This window comes from Sus scrofa, chromosome 1 (genome assembly GCF_000003025.6).
Source record: "Sus scrofa isolate TJ Tabasco breed Duroc chromosome 1, Sscrofa11.1, whole genome shotgun sequence".
NCBI lineage: Eukaryota > Metazoa > Chordata > Mammalia > Artiodactyla > Suidae > Sus > Sus scrofa.
In genome coordinates this window covers 106,983,263-107,005,320 of record NC_010443.5, presented here as the reverse complement: position 1 = coordinate 107,005,320, position 22,058 = coordinate 106,983,263, and the positions used below count along the sequence as shown (strand labels likewise).

The following is a 22,058-nucleotide window of genomic DNA, read 5'->3' as shown; positions in this document are numbered from 1 at the left end:
CGATGGGGAAGAATTGGGACTTTCCTGGGAAAACAATTTCCATGTTTGCGCTGGAGAACATGGATTGTTTCTCGGGTGACCTAGTCTTTCCTGTTGTTTTACTTGTTATTCAGTTTTCCTCAGTCTTTCCTGATTATTTACTTATTATTCTTATTTTCCATTCTTATTTTCCTGTGGTGATTTGTGATTTAACAATAATATAATAAGAATTTCATCCTGAAGGACTTTCCCCTATTTTAATCCAACTTAGTTAAAACATAGTGTTTATCTATTAACTAGTTATATAGTAAACTTTAGAATTAGGATTTTAATGAGGTCCATAGAAGTTAGCCATATATTGTCCAAAAAACCTAGCTGTGAGATTTGTCTTTGATTTTAAAAGCTTTTTAGTGATAGCTAGTTTAATTAAGTTGGTTTATATTTACTTACACTGTCTCCCTGCCATAACGCTTTGAAGATAAGCACTAGTCTACAAACAAAGTTTGTAAATGCCAAATTCTTGTGTTTATGGCCTCTTTAAAGTACTCACTAAGTTTAGCTAAGATAGAGATCTTAAAACAGGCAGTAGCTGCTATACCATGTAATAGTTAACCAATATACTTTTAACACTGTAATGTAATCTGCAGTGAAAAACTGTCTATATAATCAACCACTGTTGCCAATAAAGTTTGAGCAGTCCAGCACCCTGAAAGAAGGGACAAAGAGGCTGTCTCCGATGCAAAAGCCGATGTCTGTCCATCTTCTTCGGGAAAGTGCACACTCCCTGGCCGCCGGAGCTGGCCTCTGGCAGCAGGGGCTGCCAACATCAAGATGGCATTTCTTTTTTTTTTTCTTTTTGGCTGTCCCGTGGCATACAGAGTTCCTGGGGCCAGGAATTAGATCCCAGCCTAGTTGCAACCTCCACCTCAGCTGAGGCAACAACGGATCCTTAACCCACTGTGCCAGATAGCTTTTTTTTTTTTTTTTTAGGGCTGCAGGTGGGGTACATGGACGTTCCCAGGCTAGGGATCAAATCGGAGCTACAGCTGCCAGGCTATGTCACAGACACAGCAATACCAGATCTGAGCTGCATCTGTGACCTATGCCATAGCTCATAGCAGTGCTGGATCCTCAACCCACTGAGCAGAGCCAGGGATCAAACCTGCATCCTCATGGATACTAGTCAGGTTCATTTCTGCTGAGCCACAACGGAACTCCCAAAGATGGCATTTCTAAACCTGGTGTTTTTCCTCTAGTTCCATGATGAGCTTGAGACTCCCTGGATGGGAAACTGCCCTCTATGAGATGGGCTTGCCTTCTTGCCTCAAGATGTCATAGGTATAAAAGGTGCTTCATATTGTCCTAAGTGTACCAACCATGCCAATCATGATGGCCAGCTTCCCTTTCCAGTTCACACAGCCTCACCTGCAGCCCCTCAGGTGAAATCACTGGACTTGGATGGCCAAGGACTAGAGGTGGTCTGGCAAAAAAGACTCCACCCAGCAAGGGCAACAGTAATCAGCTAACAACCAGATAGGCTCCACCCAGATTGCAGGGTGGCAGACCTGAGACAAGTTACCACCATGTCATGAGAGATGGGAACTTATAATCAGCAATCTGTGCCTTCAGTAAGGTTCCCCACTCCCCATGGCAGGGTCTGAGTGGGTACCTCTCACTGCAGAAATCACCACCATTGGAGTTCCCGTCGTGGCGCAGTGGTTAACGAATCCGACTAGGAACCATGAGGTTGCGGGTTCGATCCCTGGCCTTGCTCAGCGGGTTAATGATCCGGCGTTGCCGTGAGCTGTGGTGTAGGTCGCAGACGCGGCTCGGATCCAGCGTTGCTGTGGCTCTGGCGTAGGCCGGTGGCTACAGCTCCGATTTGACCCCTAGCCTGGGAACCTCCATATGCCGAAGGAGCGGCCCAAAAAATAGCAACAACAACAACAACAACAACAACAAAAGACAAAAAGACAAAAGACAAAAAAAAAAAAAAAAAGGAATCACCACCAATGCCCACCCATAAGCTCCCAGAGGACACCAATGCTCCTTCTCTCTGAATTCCCTAACAGGAGCTTAGTGCTAGAGGGGGGAATACATGCTCAAAACACATAAACCAAAAAACAACAACCCAAAGGCATTTTCACACAGCCACTGATTCTCACAACTATTGTTTTTCATTTTCAGCCCCATTTCATACATGAGGAAACTGAAGTTCAATGATGTTTAGTAACTTGTTAGAAATAAAGAACCAGTGGTGAAGCCAAAACTCTCCATAAAAATATAATACAGAGCTGATAACCTGAATTCTCACATCCACTGCAAGAACCTTTGACATCATTTCCCCCACCCCCATCAACTGCTGCCACAGTTCAGATCTTCGCGTTTCTAACCCGCCAACAGATCTTCTGCCCCAGGCTGTACGTCCAATCTACCTTCCATCCCACTGCCAAAATTAACTCACCCAAATGCAAATCTAGTCGTATCACTTCCTTGATTGTCTATTGCATACAAGACAAAGGTCCAAATTGTCATGGTGTTCAAAGCCCTTGGTGATCTGATCTTCCAGTCTCATCTCCATCACTCTATTCCATTTCTGTCAATTCTTCCAGTTTCTTTAAAACACTGCTCTTTCTGTTCAACATGCCATTTGCTTCTCTTCCATGATTCACTATTCACTTTCTCCCAGCCAGCTATACACACACACACACACAAAATATGTAATATATATATATAAGTGTATAACTAGCTCATATGTTGAAGAGAGTGCATGTCAAATTTATGGGTAAGGCAGCTCAGATTCAATCCCTGGCCTGGGACCTTCCACATGCCCCAGGTACAGCCACAAAAAATAAAATTAAAAAAAAAAGAAAGTATGATAATAAAAGGCAATCATGCTCCCACCACTCAGCTGCTTAAGAGCCACATGCCCAACACCCCCATACAAGTGTTCTGGTATGCCTCCGTCCCTCTGCACATGCTGAATGCTCTTCCAGGCCTTAGACTGCATAATAAACTCACTTGGAAGCTCAGATTCAGCTTTGGCTCCTCCGGGAAGCCTCCACCGATTCCCTTGAAGAAGACCTAATGCTTCCACTGTACCTCCATTATGGCATTTATAGTAGTATTACATTTGCCTACATATACCTCTCTGAATCTCCAGAAGTCAACATAAAAGCTGATTACACAGCAAGTGTTCAATAAATAGGGTATTCATACAACCTGGTTTGCCTGGGAGAGTTCTGTTTATGCTTGTCCAGGAGTAATTAATATAAGTTTTTCCTTTTACTCACAAACATGTCCTATTTTTTTGGCTGGCCCTGCAGCATACGCAAATTCCCAGGCTAGGGATCGAATCCGAGCCAGAGCCGTGACCTATACCACAGATGCAGCAACACTGGATTGTTAACCACCACATCAAGCTGGGGATGGAACCAGCACCTCCACCGAGACAAGCCGGGCTGTTAGCCCACTGCACCACAGCGGGAACGCCAAACGTGTCCTAATTTAGATGACAAATGAGGTTTCGGGTTCAATCCCTGGCTGCTCTCAGTGGGTTAAGGATCCGGTGTTGCTGTGAGCTGTGGTGTAGGTCGCAGACAAGGCACAAATCTGGCATTGCTGTGGCTGTGGCGTAGGCTGGAAGCTATAGCTCCAATTAGAACCCTAGCCTGGGAATATTCATATGCTACCGGTGCAGCCCTAAAAGCCAAAAAAAAAAACCCAAAAAAACAAACAAAAAAAGAATGCTAGCACATTCCTACTTTAAGAAAATCTAGGTGTAAAATGTGAATTTATTGTACAGATCAATGTAACAGAGATTATTACACATTATAAATGTTAACTAGTTCTAGAGAACTAGACAGTAGATAAATTTAAAGAGTTGACTTTAGGAGTTACCACTGTGGCTCAGTGGAAACGCATCTGACTAGCATCCATGAGGACGCAGGTTTCAATCCCTGGCCTTGCTCTGTGGGTTAAGGATCCAGCGTTGCCGTGAGCTGTGGTGTAGGTCACAGACATGGCTCAGATCTGGCATTACTGTGGCTGTGGTGTAGGCCAGCAGCTGTAGCTCCAACTCAACCCCTAACCTGGGAATCTCAATATGCCTCGAGTGTGGCACTAAAAAGAAAAAAAAAAAAAAAAAGAGTTGACTTTACTCCTTGTTGAAAATCAAAAATGTAGATTAAATACTGCTGAAATGACAACATAGTCAATGGGGACATATTATGTCAAAAATTTAATAGATGTACTTTTTGAAAGAACTTATCTTCAGTAATATATACATATACCACTTGTACCCACCCTTAGGGAAAGATACAATCTGCATGTTTGATATTATAAATAAAAATTTAATTTAAAACATCTTTTGTTATTCAAATAGAAGCTATTTTTAACTACGGTTAAACAAAAAGTGAAAAGTGAGGTAATTCATCTTGACAATAATCCTCCCTTCCAACAGTGTCATCTTCTTTGAAAGTCAATGTAATTCCTTGTAAATAAGGCTTTTAACAAATTACAAGTATGTAGTTGGTTCTTGTCCATCTTCTTCCTAACTACTTAATGTACTATTGCACTGCAATAATTTTTTTCTTCTGCCTCTTCTTCGGTGGAAGTCTGAGAGTCTGAAATCTGCACTGGCTTGGTTGAACTGGGGAATTTTTCTGGTACCAGTGGTGCAAATATCCATTGTAGAAATCAGTAGCTGTCAGTGTTTTCTTGAGCATTACTGATCGAACACCAATCCAGCCATCCTAAAGGGCAAAAGATAGTGAACAGGCAGTGCTGGCAAAACTGGTGGTAAATTTCAGTTTATAAAACTTTTATCATAGGATAAAAAAAAGCAAACCAACAAATCTTTACTAAATGCCTGGCTGCAAAGAGCACTAAGTGACATATATGATTCTTTGACTCTGAAAGTTTATTACCAAGGAGTGATAACAAATGTATACACTTATTTAAACCAAAGAGGAGCACAATGAAAAGGCATGTTATATCTCTGTGGTACTTTACAGTTTTCAGAATGTGTCCATGTATCTTCTGGTCATCAAAATATAACCCTTTAACAATTAGGCAGATCCAATATTATCCTCAGAGGAAACATATTTCAGAGGAGAAAACTGATGCCCAGAAAGCGTGAGTGATTTGTTTGAGGGGAACATAACTGGTGGATTCAAATTCGCATATTGAAACAACCCATTTCTTCTATGAGAGCAAACTGCAGATTTGCAATGTAGATGTATACAGACCCAGACATATGCACCCAATGCTCTTCCAGGATAAGGTAAAGAGTGATGAAGAGAGGCTGCTGTAGAAGTTGTATATTTACAGCCTGTGTAGATCAGATCAATCTATCACACATTTAAAGTACTCTTTCTTGGAGTTCCCATCGTGGCGCAGTGGTTAACGAATCCGACTAGGAACCATGAGGTTGCGGGTTCGGTCCCTGGCCTTGCTCAGTGGGTTAACGATCTGGCGTTGCCGTGAGCTGTGGTGTAGGTTGCAGATGTGGCTCAGATCCTGCGTTGCTGTGGCTCTGGCGTAGGCCCGTGGCTACAGCTCCGATTGGACCCCTAGCCTGGGAACCTCCATATGCCGCGGGAGCGGCCCAAGAAATGCCAAAAAGACAAAAAAAAATATAAATAAATAAAGTACTCTTTCTTAAGCATGAAACATCACACATTAATACCACATGAAGGGAAACTTTCAGGGAGTGGGAGGAACAGTGGAACACTTCTCAGGATAATGCCACTGTCTTATAAAACAATAATGGTTCCAAAGTCATTTTAAACTGTTAAGAAATCTCTCTAACCACTGTTGAACAGTAAGAGCAAGTAGGATACATGCACTGTTGAAGTTCAGCTAGATACGCTGATAGGACTATCTTTGTGATGGCCATAGTAAGAAGATGACTTGTTAATTATATTGTATTACTGAGAATATACAGGTTTCTGGGAGTTCCTGTTGTGGCTCAGTGGTTAACGAATCCAACTAGGAACCATGAGGTTGCGGGTTCGGTCTCTGGCCTTGCTCAGTGGGTTAACGATCTGGCGTTGCCGTGAGCTGTGGTGTAGGTGGCAGACACGGTTCAGATCCCGCGTTGCTGTGGCTCTGACGTAGGCCGGTGGCTACAGCTCCGATTAGACCCCTAGCCTGGGAACCTCCATATGCCGCGGAGTGGCCCAAAGAAATAGCAAAAAGACCAAAAAAAAGAATATACAGGTTTCTTTTAAGAAAGAACTAAACCTCATGGTTCCTAGTCGGATTCATTCCGCTGTGCCACGTCAGGAACTCCAAGATTCTACAATTTCTTGAGAAAATTAAACTCTCCATTGGCTCAATTGGATGGATAGGCACTTGAGTAAGGTCCCAATTAAAAATGACAAATGAGGAGTTCAGTGGTTAACGAACCCAACTAGCATCCATGAGGACTTGGGTTCGATCCCTGGCCTTGTCAGTGGGTTAAGGATCTGGCATTGCCATGAGCTGTAGTGTAGGTCGTAGACGCAGCTCAGATCCCAAGTTGCTGTGGCTCTGGCGTAGGCTGGAGGCTACGGCTCTGATTGGACCCCTAGCCTGGGAACCTCCATATGCAGCCAGTGTGGCTCAAAAAGCCAAAAAGCCAAAAAAAAAAAAAAAAAAAAAAAAAAAGAAAGAAAAAGACAAATGATACAAACTATAAATTCACTAAAAAAAGTGTGATAATTTGAAACTAAAAGAAAATGTACCTTACAACAAACCAGCAGTATTTGTGACTTTTTGTGGTATATTACTGATCCTGGAATAACAGCCTGCTCTGTTAATTTTGAATCTAAAAAATGAAGGGAAAAGGGGGGATAAGAGAGAGAATAAATAATTATGCAACTTCATGGTGCTTCTTAAAAATCAAAAAACATTCTGGAAGATAGTACTAATACCGGAGAAGACACATTCACTGATGTCCTGACCTTGCAATCTGAAACTTAGGACAGAGCCATGATGCTGTGTATATCTTGAACCCAAAGGGATCAATGCACACAAGAAGCCATGAGCTATGAGTCTTTTACCCGTTGTTCCAGAAATCAACCTAAAATGTTGAATCTAGAAGTGTTGACCCTTTGGGGGAAATGACTACTGGTGGAGAGATATACAAGAGGCTTAGGATCTAAGCTGAATCTTCCATCTATGACCAAGCAAGTCTCAATTCCTCAGGAACTCTGACACCCTCTGAACTATACCAGCTCCCTCTGTGGCTCACACTTCTCAGTCCACCAGGATGGGAGGGCACTGATAGGCCTCTAAAGGACAAGTGTCCTGAAATGCTACATCCCGGCCCAGGATTCTTACTAAGCTGCCCAGAGATTTTCATTATGATATTCACCAAAACAAAATCAACCAAGTCATTCTGCACTCCCTGAAAACCTTAACATAGGAAACCACAGAACTCCGTATGGGACAGTAACAACTGCTCTGCCTGCTTCCCTTGTTCTTATGATGATTAAAAGAGAAAATACACGTGAATGGACACTGCAAAGATAAGACTATAAATGAATGTAAAATACTACCATTCTTGAACTGAAACAAACTAAAAGAATCCTTATTTTTAGTAAATGGTAAACAGACACATTTTCAAATGGACCACAGTGAAAACATTTTCCACAAGAGCTATTCAAAATAAGTACCAGTGAGAAGTAAACTATTAACTTCCACCAAATCCAGAAGTTTAATGGTATTATTCATCCAGAGGGTCTGCAAAGGGATCTGCAAAAAAAATTAAACAAGGTATGATAAAGAAATAACCCTCAAACACTCAACCCCAAACTCTTTTCACTACCATTTCACGTTAATCTGGTCTGACTTCTCTCCCAGTTACAGAGGAATTGGGAACTCAATCTCTAAACCTTGTGGAATAGAATATAACATGACCCTCAGCCTCCAGGATTTATAAGATCTTAAAATTAAACACTATTTTTAAATCAACATTAATATCTTTATTAATATTTTTGGGGGCGTTCCCGCCGTGGCGCAGCGGTTAACGAATCCGACTAGGAACCATGAGGTTGCGGGTTCGGTCCCTGCCCTTGCTCAGTGGGTTAACGATCTGGTGTTGCCGTGAGCTGTGGTGTAGGTGGCAGACGCGGCTCGGATCCTGCATTGCTGTGGCTCTGGCGTAGGCCCGTGGCTACAGCTCCGATTGGACCCCTAGCCTGGGAACCTCCATATGCCGCGGGAGCGGCCCAAGAAATAGCAAAAAGACAAAAAAAAAAAAAAATTTTTTTGGTTAAAAATGTATGTTCACTATTTTAAAAAGATGCAAGCATTACAACAACTATGCTTTAAAAAATTAGAAAGTGAAACTATTCTGTATTCCCATCCCCAGGGGTACCCACTGCTAATATTTTGATATGTATATCCTTGTATTTTTTATACAAATATAATTATTGCCAAAAATCTAGGACATACTGTTTGACAAAGAACTTTTTACTTAACCATAAACCATGGACAAATTTTCATCAGTACATACTTACTCATTTCACTCTTTTTATCTGCTGCACAGTATTCCCTTCTGTGAAATGTACCATAATTTATGCAATCAATTACTTTATGATGGGTATTTCATATTATAAAATTATAAAAATTTTTTAAATGTGATAATAAATAGCTTGGTAGATATATCTTTGAGGACTTTCATTTTTTTTTTTTTTTTATGGCCGTATCTGTGTCATATGGAAGTTCCAGGGCCAGGGGTTGAATTAGAGCTGCAGTAGAGGCCTATGCCACAGCCACAGCAATACCAGATCTGAGGTGCATCTGCGACCTACACTGCAGCTTGTGGCAACACTGGATACTTAACCCACTGAGCAAGGCAGGGACTGAACCCACATCCTCCAGAGACGTCAGGTCCTTAACCCGCTGAGTCACAATGAGAACTCCCAAGGACTTTTATATTTCTGGAGAATAGTTGTTATTTTAAGTGCACTACCCAGATTAAAGAGCATCAACATCTTGGAGTTCCTTGGTAGCCTAGTGGTTAAGGACTCAGCATTGTCACTTCTGTGATTCAGGTTACGGCTGTGGCTTCAGTTCAGTCCCTGTCTCAAGAAATTCTGAGAACCAAAAGTGTAGCCAAAAAATCCCCAAAACAAAACAAAGAACATCAAAGTTTAACATCATTTTACTGTTAAACTGCCTTGATGAGAGAAAAAAAATGGCAATCTATTGCTATGTATTATTAGTCAGCCCAAGGAGCAGTCCATATATTATTTGCACATCTAAGTTATTTCTCAGACCTATTTATGTCCTTTGTCCATTAAAAAACAATAAAAACAGGAGTTTCTGCCATGGCACAGTGGGTTAAAAATCCAACTGCAGCAGGTGGGGTAGCTGCGGAGGTGTGGGTTTGATCTCTGGCCCGGCACAGTGGGTTAAAGGATTCAGCTCAGGGTGCAGCTGCAACTTGGATTCAATTCCTGGCCTGCAGCTTCCATGTGCTATGGGATAGCCAACAAAGAGAAAAAAAAAACAAAAAACAAACAAAAAAAAACAACTGAAGAGTTCACCTCATTAATTGGCAAGTGTCTTTTACATTTTTAGGAAATTAGCACTTTAACTACTGGATATATTATGAATATTTTTCCAGTTTGTTGACTTTTAATCTTGGGTACAGTAATTTTTTCCATGAAGAAGCTTTGTACTTTCATGGACTAATATTTATCAGTTTTTTTCCCTTATAACTTCACTGGTTCATGTCATGCTTTAAAAGGCCTACCCATCCTCTAAGATTATCAAATATTATAAAATTATTCAACTGTGCTTTTTCCTAGCTCTTTGCGGTTTCATTTTTTTTACATTTAAATCCATGATCCATGTAGAATTTATTTTGATTTTAAAAGGTGGGAACTCCGAGGGCTTCCTCTTTTAATAGCTAACCAGTTATCCCAACACTACTTACTGGATAATCCATCTCGCCCTTCCCGCCAATGAGAAATGCCTCCATTATCACACTTTGATATAGTCTAACATAAATTCACAGACACAAAGAAATAAGTTCTCTCAAACATCTAAAGCAAACTGATTTTCAGACTGTAGTTCAGTCCTCTGGTTCATGGATGAGTAAAGCAAGGCCCAGCGAAATGCAGCTGTTTCCCCAAGTTTAGACATAGCTAGTTAGTGGCAGAGCCAAGGACCAGAATCTATGTTTTCTCAGTCTCAGCTCTGCACTCTTTTTCATATATCCTCTAAAGAGGGCATTTAATTTTTAGAACAGTTAGATTGTTTCAAAGTTTTGAACATTAAATCAGAGCATTAAATAAATTTGAAGAAAAGTTCACAGGTGTTTGTAACTTTATATATGTCATATTTTGGTACAATATCCTCTTCTATAATTTGCTATTTCTTTCACCTTCTTCCAATAAAATGACTGGAAATGATTTTCATTTATGTTAAGTTTTTTCTTTCAAAGAACCCAAAATATTTTTGGAACATGTTTATGGACTGAAAAACATTTATATTTACTAAGAGCTATAAACATGAAAAGTATACAATCAGAATATACAGTTTTTTTTCTTTTTAGCCCATACCCATGGCATATGGAAGTTCCTGAGCCAAGGACTGAGCTGAGCTATAACTCACAGCTGCAGCAATGCCAGATCTTAGCCCACTGCACCAGACCAGGGATCAAAGTGGCGCTTCCACAGAGACAGGCCGGGTCATTAACCCACTGCGCCACAGCAGGAACTCCCTAGAATATACAGTTCTTATTCTTGAAGAGGTAAAGCTCCTCATCTTATCATCAAACCATTGCAGAAATGCAAGGGATAGTAAGAATATAGTCATTTCTGTGTTCATCAACATTACTGTCAAAATCACATGTTGGCATGGATTTAAAGTCAGAGTCTATCTCCTTTGATCTTGACAGTTGTGGAACTGGTCATTAAACTCATTCTAAAGGTAAAAAAGCAAAAGATCAGAGAAGGTAAGGGTCTTGCTCTTGATTAATAAATGGCAGTTCTAGGAATCAAATCTCACCTTCTGGAGTTCCCTGGTGGCCTAACAGTTAAGGATCCAGCACTGTAACTGCTGTGGCTTAGGTTCGATCCCAGGCCCAGGAACATGCACATGCCGTGGGGGCAGCCAAAAAATAAATGAATGAATGAATGAATAAAGATATAGAATTAAAAAAAAAATCTCACCTTCTGACTCCAAGATAAGCATGCTTTCTGCTATAGTACAAGAATTTCTCAGTGGACAGGAAAGGTGAATTGCAGAAGATAAGAGTTATCGTGTAGCAATGTTTCTCTGTGTTTAATTTTCTGGAGAAATGTCAAACTGTTTTCCAAAATAGTTGCACCAGAAGTTCTGACTAGTATCCACAAGGATGTGGGTTCAATCCCTGGCCTCGTTCAGTGGGTTAAAGATCCAGCATTGCCACAAGATGTAGCACAGGTCACAGATGCAGCTTGGATCTTGGTGTAGCCATGGCTGTGGCGTAGGTTGGAGACTGAAGCTCTGATTTGACCCCAGCCTGGGAACTTCCATGTGCTGCATGTGCAGCACCGCCCCCCCCCCACGCCCCCGCAAAATGGAGCTACATCATTTCACATTTCCACCAACAGTGAATGAGGGTTTCAAATTCTCCATATCCCTGTCAACACTTGCTAGTGTCATGTTTTTTAAATTGTAGCGATCCTAGTAAGTGTGAAGTGGTATCTCAGTATAGCTTTGACTTGCATTGCTCTAATGACTAATGAAACTGATTACCTTTTCATGTGCTTAGTAGCCATTTATATATTTCCTTAGGATAAATGTCTACTTTAATCCTTTGATGATTTTCTAATCATGTTACTTATCTTTCTGCTACAGTTGTCAGAGTTGTTTATATATTCTGGATACTAGACCCTCATTTCCAAATATATATATATTTTTGTCTTTTTGTCTTTTTTTTTTAGGGCCGCATCTGCAGCATATGGAGGTTCCCAGGCTAGGGGTCTAATATGAGCTACAGCTGCCGACCTACACCACAGCCACAGCAAAGACAGATCCAGGCCTCATCTACAACCTACACCACAGCTCATGGCAACACCGGATGCTTAACCCACTGAGCAAGGCCAGGGATTGAACCTGCAGCCTCATGGTTTCTAGTCAGATTCGTTTCCACTGCACCACAACAAGAACTCTCAAACATTTTTTTATTCTGCAGTTTATCTTTTCATTTTCTTGATAGTGTTCTTTGAAACGCAACAGTTTTTGACTTAAAAGTCCAATTTCTCTATTTTTAGTTTGTTGCTTAGGCTTTAGGCATTATATGTAAGAACCAATGCCTACTTCAAGTTCATGAAGATTTATCCCTATTTAAAAAAATTTTTTTAATGGCTGCACCCACAGCATACGGAAGTTCCCAGGCCAGGGACTGAATCCAAGCCACAGTTTTGACCTGAGCTGAGCTGTGGCAATGCCAGATTCTTTAACCCACTGCACTGAGTGGGGACTCCAATATATCCTTATATTTTCTTCCAAGAGTTTTCATAGTTTTAGTTCTTACATTTAGGTCTCTGATTTTTTTCTGATTGTGGACATATGGTTGTCCAAGCACCATGTAGTAAAAGGACTATTTTTTCCCCCATCAAATTAAATTGGCACTCTTATCAAAAATCAAGTGACCATAAAGGTAAAGGTGTATTTCTGCACTCTGAATTCTATCCCACTGAGTTATACTTTTTGTCATTATCATATTGTCTTGATTACTATATCTTTGTAGTAAGTTTTGAAATCAAGAACTATGAGCCCTCCAACTTGTGCTTCTTTTTCAAGATTTTGACTATTTCTGGACCTCATGGGATTCCATATGAATTTTAAGATAAGCTTGTCAATTTCTGCAAAGACATAAACTAGGTTTCTTTTTCTTTTTTTTTTTGCTTTTTAAGGCCATACCCCAAGCATATGGAAGTTCCCAGGCTAGGGGTCGAATTAAACTATGGCTGCTGTCTTATGCCACAGCCACAGCATCTTGGGATCCAAGCCACATCTGCAATCTACACCACAGCTCAACGGCAACATTAGATCCCCAACCCACTGAGTGAGGCCAGGGATCAAACCCGCAACTTCATGGATACTAGCTGGATTCGTTTCTGCTGCACCACAATGGGAACTTCTCAACTAGGTTTTTTTTATAGGAATTGTGCAGATCAATTTTGGGAATAGTGCCATCTTAATACTAAGTCTTCTAATCCATGAACGCAGAGGTCTTTCCATTTACTTAGCTTTCCTTTACTGTTTAGTAGCTCTTATAGTTTTTGGGGGGGGGGAATTCTTTATAATTTTCTCTATATAAGATTGTGTCACCTGCAGAGACAGAGACAGTTTTACATTGTTCCTTTTTCTTGCGTAATTCCCCTGGCTATAACCTCCAGTGCAGTGTTAAATAGACGTGGTGAAAGTGGACATCTTTGTCTTGTTTCTGATCTTAGAGGGAAAGCTTTTGCCATTAAATATGTTAGTATTGATTTTTTTTTATAGATGTTCTTAGTAGGTTGAGGAAGTCCCCCTCTGTTCTTAGTTTGTTGAACATTTTTATCATGAAAAGGTATTGGATATTTCAAATGCTTTTTCTGCATTTACTGAGATAATTATGTGGCTTTTATCCTTTATTCTATTAGTGTGGTGTATTACATGGATTGATTTTTTTATGTTGAACCAATTTGCATTCCTGGGCTACATCACACTTGGTCATGGTGTATAATCCTTTTCTATATGTTGTTTGATTCAGCTTGCTAATTCTGTTACAGATTTTTGCCTCTATATTAATAGGGGTTATTGATCTGTAGTTTTCTTTTCTTATAGAGTCTTTATCCGACTTAGCCTACTTGAGTTTTATTTTATTTATTTATTTATTTATTTTTTTGTCTTTTTTGCTATTTCTTTGGGCTGCTCCCGCGGCATATGGAGGTTCCCAGGCTAGGGGTCCAATCGGAGCTGCAGCCACCGGCCTATGCCAGAGCCACAGCAACGCGGGATCCAAGCCGCGTCTGCAACCTACACCACAGCTCACGGCAACGCCAGATCGTTAACCCACTGAGCAAGGCCAGGGACCAAACCCGCAACCTCATGGTTCCTAGTTGGATTCGTTAACCACTGCGCCACGATGGGAACTCCCTACTTGAGTTTTATAGTAGCTACAAACATTCCCTCTGCTTGGAATGCTCTTTTCCTGATTTTGGCATGACTTGCTTCTTTTTTCTTTCAGAGTTAAGCTTAAATGTCAGTTCAGAGAGGCCTTCTCCATCCAGATATCCAGTCTAAAATAACCTCCTGTTAGCCTATCAAAAATTTTCTGATTTTAATTTGAATGAAAGAGCTTATCATACTACCTGATATTTTTCTTATTTGGTTGCTTATTTGTTTCCATCTTCCCACAGCACTTCTATCTCTAGTACCTAGAACAACACCTGACATATAATAGGCTTTCAAAAAATATTTTAATGAGTGAATGAATAATAACAGATATAATTTAATGAGTACCAGCTCTGTATCAGATACCAAACTAGAGGCTTTATATACTTTATATCATTTTTGAATGAACTAATTTTAATTTTCTAATTTTCAACTGAACTAACCAAAGCCCAGAGGTTAAATAACTTCTCTAAAAGCTAGGAAGTAGTAGAGAGAAGATGGAATCCAGGTCATCTGGAGCTAAAGTCTGTATTCCTTTCCCTATGCAATTCTGTTGCAGTGAGAAAATTACAGCATTTGAAGTCAGGCAGAAAAAACCCGATTCACACTAACTAGCAATGCGGCCTTGAACAACATTCAATAACCACTCACTGAGTATCTACTTTAACCCTAACTCTAATACCAACCCTAGAGTTCCCGTCGCGGCTCAGAGGTTAGTGAACCTGACTAGCATCCATGAAGACTCGAGTTCAATCCCTGGCCTCGGTCAGTGGGTTAAGGATCTGGCATTGCCATGAGCTGTGGTGTAGGTTGCAGATGCGGCTCGGATCCGGCATTGCTGTGGCTGTGGTGCAGGCTGGCAGCTACAGTTCCAACTGAATCTCTAGCCTGCGAACCTCCATATGCTGCAGGTGTGGTCCTAAAAGACAAAAAAAAAAAAAAAAGAATACCAATCCTAACTTAAAATGGCATAATACCCACAACCTAATGTGACCCTCACTGAAGAACCTTGCGTGCTATGGATATTCAACGGCAGTTCTCTATTTTGTCCAACAAAAGTGGTCCATTAAAAACCCCACAGAGGAGTTCCCGTCGTGGCGCAGTGGTTAACGAATCCGACTAGGAACCATGAGGTTGCGGGTTCGGTCCCTGCCCTTGCTCAGTGGGTTAAGGATCCGGCATTGCCGTGAGCTGTGGTGTAGGCTGCAGACGCGGCTCGGATCCCGCGTTGCTGTGGCTCTGGCGTAGGCCAGTGGCTACAGCTCCGATTCGACTCCTAGCCTGGGAACCTCCATATGCCGCGGGAATGGCCCAAAGAAATAGCAAAAAGACAAAAAGACAAAAAAAAAAACAAAACAAAAACCCCACAGAGTTCAAACAACACAAGACATTATCACAATGAAGGGGAAAAAATCCAATAAATTTGTCAAAGAACTGAGAATTTAATTTGGATATTTTAACAAGTAGTTACAACTCCAGTTTGTATGCCATATGTATAAATCAAGGATTTAAGAATTCAATTGTAATAAATTGGCCAAAGGCAAAAAGATATACAGGAAAAAGCATTGGATTTGGAGTTAGATTTAGGTGCATTACTTCATAACTGGGCATCTAAAGTTAGTTAGTTATTTTCTTTTCTTTTTTTTTTTTTTTTTTTTTTTTTGGTCTTTTGTCTTTTTTTTGTTGTTGTTGTTGTTGTTGCTATTTCTTGGGCCGCTCCCGCGGCATATGGAGGTTCCCAGGCTAGGGGTTGAATTGGAGCTGTAGCCACTGGCCTACGCCAGAGCCACAGCAACGCGGGATCCGAGCCGCGTCTGCAACCTACACCACAGCTCACGGCAACGCCGGATCGTTAACCCACTGAGCAAGGGCAGGGACCGAACCCGCAACTTCATGGTTCCTAGTCGGATTCGTTAACCACTGCGCCACGACGGGAACTCCAGTTAGTTATTTTCATTCCTCTCATCTATCAGCTGCGATAATAAAACTTGCTTATGGGAAATAGCAAAATATATATTTGAAAATACTTTGTGAATTCAAAGACCCCTATAAAAACTTAAAGTTGAAAGAATATATTTTAAATGAATGTCAGATATACAAAAGAATTGAAAGCAGGAACTCAAACAGACATTTGCACATCCATATTCATAGCAGCATTATTCACAACAGCCAAAAGGTGGAAACAACCCAAACATCCATCCACAGACAAATGGATAAACAAAATGTGGTATATACATACAATGGAAAATTATTCAGCCTAAAAAAATAATGACATTCTGATACAGGATAGTACATGAATGTAACTTGAAAACATATGCCAAGGGAGACAAGCCAGGCACAAAAGGATAAACATTAGGTGATTCCACTTATATTAGGTACCTAGAACAAGCAAATTCAGGAGCCAAAAAGTAGAAGAGTCGTTACCAGGGACTTTTTGGAAGGGGGAATGGGAAACAGTTATTTAATGGATAAGGATTTTCAATCTGAATTGATGAATGTTTGGAGATAGACACTGGCAATAGTTGAACAACATCAATGTACTTAATGGCACTGAACTGTAGACTTAATAATGGTTAAAATGGTAAATTTTATGTTATACATATTTTACCATAATAAAAGAGTAGATATTTAAAAAAAAATAAATTTCAAGATTCTTAGGTTTTGTTTATGGGATTTATTTCTAAATAAAAATATTTCAAAAGTAAATCATACAAACATATACAACTAGGTAAAACTGCAATTTGACTTCAAACTTACTATATTTCCAATGGCACGATAAAGTCTGAATATTTGCTCTGAAGTTTGTTCCTCCCATTTGACACAGCTGGTAGCAGCAGAAATCTTAGGGGCTACAAGATAAAGCCAATAGCAGGAATGAATATCAGGTTCAATGACCATAAAATAACTACTGATAATGAATGATAGATACAAGAGAATTCATTATATTAATTTCTCAACTCTTATATGTTTTTAATTTTCCATAATACAAAGTAAAAATACATACATTAATAATAAATAAAAGTACTAGAAGAAAACAGGTGAATTTCTTTATAACACAGGAGTATAAAAAGTCCTTCAAAATCCAGAAGCAATTAAAGAATGACAAATGTGACTACATAAAAATAAACTCTTGAGGAGTTCCCTTCATGGCTCAGTGGTTAACAAACCCAACTGGCATCCATGAGGATGTGGGTTTGATCTCTGGCCTTGGTCAGTGGGTTAAGGATCCAGCATTGCCATGAGCTGTGGTGTAACTCACAGACGTGGTTCAGATCCCGAGTTGCTATCACTGTGGTATAGACCGGCAGCTGTAGCTCGTTTTAGACCCCTAGCCTAGGAACTTCCATATGCCGTGGCTATGGCCCTAAAAAGACAAAAAAAAAAAAAAAAAAAAAACCTCTTATAAGACAAAAAGAAATTCCATAAATTAAACCAAAAAACAAATGATAAATGAGGTATTTGCAATTCATACCACAGTAATTTATATCCATTTATATATATTCCATATGAGATACATCTATATTATAAATATAAGTATTTATATACAATTAGTATACACATACATAAAATATATTTATGAGGCTGAATCACTGCCCATTGTGCTGAGAAGGCACTTGAATATATATTTATATTATATTTAGGGGTACTGTATATCTATTATATAGATTTATTTCTATCTATTACACAAAGTATGCCTAAAAAACAGAAGAAAAAGATCAAAAACCAGATAGGAAAATGGGCAAAAGATATAATAAACTCTTCTCAACCTCACTCAAGGAGTAATGTAAATTAAAATTATTCCAAGACACAATTTCTTATCTATTACAGTAGGAGGTAACATATGCATAAAGTTACCCATAGTGGCATTATTCGAAACAGCATAAGATTACAACCAATCCAAATAGCCACCATAAGAGATCTATTGAATAAGTTATGATTTACTCACATAACTAGAACTATGCCACCATAAAAAGAAATAGGAAAATCTCTTAAAATTGATAGGAAATGATCACTGGGATATACATTAAACAAAAAAAAAAAAAAGGAAGATGCAGAAACCAGCTATAATGGAAAAAATAAAAATCATTATAAAATAAAAAAAGAAAGATGCAGAAGAGTGTATATTTCATGCCACATTTTGTGGAAGAAAAAAGGAAAATCAGTTTTAATATATGTGTTTTTGCTTATCTTGATAAAAGGAAACAACTGAAAGGCTAAATCACAAACTAGTAACTCTAGAGGGAGGGATACAGAATTGAAGGAGAGAGGGATGGGATGGAAGCAAGACTTCTCTGTGTACCTTTTCAAATAGTTTTAACCTTTGCATCATGTAAATGTTTTGCATATTCAAAAATAAGATTTAATTTTAAAGGGGAAAAAAGCAACCCTGAAAATTAAAAAAAAAAAAAACTGAAGTAAATAAACTTAACTGTATATCAAACTAGGTAACAAAACCACATGGAAAAAATAATTATCTCCAATAAGTTTTGCTTTTTTTTTCTTTTTAGGGCTGTGCCTGCGGCATGTAGAAGTTCCCAGGCTAGGGGTCAAATCATAACTGCAGATGCCGTGTCACAGCCACAGCAATGCCAGATCCAAGCCATGGCTGCAATCTAGACCACAGCTCACGGTAGCGCCAGATCCTTTAACCCACTGAGGCCAGGGATCAAACCTGCATCCTCATGGATACGAGTCAGGTTTTAACCCACTGAGCCACAATGGGAACGCCTCTAGTAAGTTTTGAACACAGTACTCTGACTATATACCCTTAGTAAGATATATTTTAAGGGAAAAAAAACTGCAGAAAAATCTTAACTCTTACTTAATGGTTATACTTTTTGTAGAATATTGATGTTGTGATTCTGAAATCATCTTTGCACTGCAAATAGAAAACAATAGTATTGATTTTAAAAAGACTTTCCATGTAAGAGAAAAATACCAGAAAAATATGAACTCAAACATTTTTTAAAAACATAACACCCAGGCTTGTCCACTGACATTTCATCGCCAGACACTTTGTTGTATCAGGTGGTTTATAAATGCCACCTGCCCCCAACTCGAATGAACAAGGGAGAGATGGCTGATTCCAACATGGGACAGAGGATTTACCGGGTAAGCCTGGGACATGCTGTAACAGAAAATAAGGAAGCACTCACACACTAGTTGGGGGTGGAGGCATGTCAAAAGGATGCATGAGCCAACTTTAAGAGGCTCCCACTGGCTAAATTTGGGACCACGTGGGCAGCACAAAGCATTATGAATGAAATTAACTATAAAACAAGGTAAGTAAAAATCCACAGGTCAAATGATAATAAATAAAACCCTCATTTGCCACCATAATTGAAGGTGATTATGGCACCAACTCCTTATTTTAAAAATTTATAATTGGAGGAGCAGGATCATGATGGCAGAGGAGTAAGATGTGGTGTTTACTTTCTCCCAGAAACACATCAAAAAAAAAAAAAAAAAAACCATCTACATGTAGAACAAGTCATACAAAACATCTACTAAACGCTGCCAGAAGAACTTAAACCTCCAAAAAGGGCAAGAAACCCTCCACATAACCGGGTAGAACAAAGGGGATAAAAAGAGAGAGAGGGTGAGAAGAGAATAGGGGGGAAAAAAAAAAAAAAGGAATCAGGACAGGACCAGCACTCCTGAGAGGAAGCTGTGAAAGAGGAAAGGAATCTGCACCCTGGGAGGCCACCTAACTGACAGGGAAATCAGCCAAGACAGAGAGGGAACGTCAAAGCCCCAGAGAAAGGCACAGCAGCTGGACTGAGGAGGGCAAAGCAGAGAGAGAGAGAGCCGCACAGACCGTCTGTACCACCATCCCAGAAACCACAGCCTGAGATACTTGGGAGGGGACTGGGCACTGAGACCCAGGCTCCAGAGGTCAGTTCTGGGGACAGGACTAGTGTTGGCTGTGTGAAGACAGCCTGAGGGTCTAGGGAGTGGTGCACCACAGGCTGGGGAGCAGAGTATCACAGCTGTGAGGAAGGAGCCCCAAGCCCACAAGAGAGGCAAAGCGCCATTGTTGGGAAGGGGGAGACAAGGAGGAGTGGGACTACCATAGGAATATCTTTCTCTGCACATGTGTGGGGCTCTTAGGCAGAAGGGTGCATCTTGCACAGGCTACGGAGGCAAACCACTGCAGCCATCTCAGACTCCAGAGTTGGGCATGGCCTGACACTACCAGGAATCCTGATCAGGCACCACCTGTGGCCCCAGAAACCTCAGGGGACACCACAGAGGAGGGCAGTGCAACCCAGCACCACCCCCTGTTGCTCTCACTCCCCTGCACACATCCTGCTGTTGCCACTGCCAAAGACTCTGGGCACCACCTACACATGCCTGAGGGTCACTTCCCAGCACCCTGAAACCAGGAGCAACCTGTGTCAACTCCCCACAAGTTCTTGCCACTGTCAAGGCACCAGCAGCCAGGAACTGACTACAGGCCCTGCCCATTGCCTCCATCTTCCAGGAAGCACATGCAGGCTGTATACCAGCACAACTACTATCAAGCGGATAACAGCCTGTATATACACCAAGCATTAAAACCAGAAGCAGCTTTCATGTAAAAAGAAAAAAAAAGTAAGCCCTCACAAACTACCTAGGGGTGCTCTCACACATAAACAGCCCTCTAAGACTAAAGTAGTTGTTTTCCCTAAACTCACAGAACAAGAAAAATATAAGCAAAATGAAAAAGCTCAGGAATCATTCCCAGGAAAATAGCCCTGAAGCAACAAACGATGAAACAGATCTCTACATTCTAACAGACACGGAGTTCAAAAAGTGAGAGTGAGAATTCTGAAGGAATTAAGAGTGGATATGAAGGCACTAAGAGCGAATCTGAACAGTAATGCAGATTACTTTAGAAAGGAACTAGAAAATATAAGGAGTTAAGAAAAATTAGGAAATTCACGTGCAGACTCAAGCTGAGTTAAAGGCACTGAAGAGCAAAATGAATAATGCAGAGGACTCAACAGAGACTTGGAAGATAGAATAATGCAAATCACCCAATCAGGAGAGCAGACAGAAAACCAAATGAAAAAACATGAAAGCAATATAAGTTATATATAGGATAACATATAGCAGGCTAATCTATGCATAATAGGGATTCCAGAAGGAGAAGAAAAAGAATAGGGGATTGAAAATATATTTGAAGAAATTATGGCTGAAAACTTTCCAAATCTAAAGGAAACAGATATTCAGATACAGGAAGCACAGAGGATCCCAAACAAGACGAACCCAAACAGGCACACACCAAGACATATTATAATAAACATGGCACAAGTTAAAGTGAGGATTCTAAAGGCAGTGAGAGAAAAACTAAGAGTTAATTATAAGGGAACCCTCATAAGACTATCAGCTGGTTTCTTTACAGAAACATTACAGGCCAGAAGAGAGTGTCATGATATATCCAAAGTTCTAAAAGGGAAAAATTCTCAACCTAGAATACTCTACCCAGCAAGAATATCATTTAAAATAGAAGGAGAAATAAAGAATTTCTCCAACAAACAAAAACCAAAAGAATACAGCAATACTAAACCTATTCTAAAAGAAATACTGGAAGGTCTCCTAGGAAAGAAGTAAGAAGATATAGGATAGAGGACATCGCAATTGGAAAGCAATCACTTAAATAAGCCAGTAGTGTACAGACCTAAAAGATAAAAAAAATCTATCTGTAAAAGTGACAATAAACACAAGGAACAGCAAAGGGATACACATGAAGATGTAAAAAAAGGAAATCACAATCATAAAATGTGAGGAAGGAAAGAAAAAAATCCTGTTTTTTTTTCTTCCAGAATATATTAGAGCCTATATGACTATCAGGCTAAAGCCCAAGCAGATATAGGAAGGGGTTAACGTACTTGAAAAACAGGGCAACCACAAATCAAAGCCAAACAATACATTCACCAAAAATAAAA

The 22,058-nt window shown here is 40.0% G+C and overlaps 1 protein-coding gene across 3 annotated transcripts in view; it reads right to left on the bottom strand.

The window, feature by feature from the left end:
* Positions 3,758-22,058, bottom strand: part of MTFMT (mitochondrial methionyl-tRNA formyltransferase) — a 30,944-nt gene continuing 12,643 nt past the window's right edge. Inside the window, 4 exon segments of one of the 3 annotated variants that reach the window (NM_001244826.1) lie at positions 4,394-4,733; positions 6,708-6,790; positions 7,641-7,719; positions 16,885-16,976. In NM_001244826.1, coding sequence (NP_001231755.1) covers positions 4,548-4,733; positions 6,708-6,790; positions 7,641-7,719; positions 16,885-16,976 — 440 coding nt within the window. In that variant the 3' untranslated portion in view covers positions 4,394-4,547. 3 annotated transcript variants of the gene reach the window in all.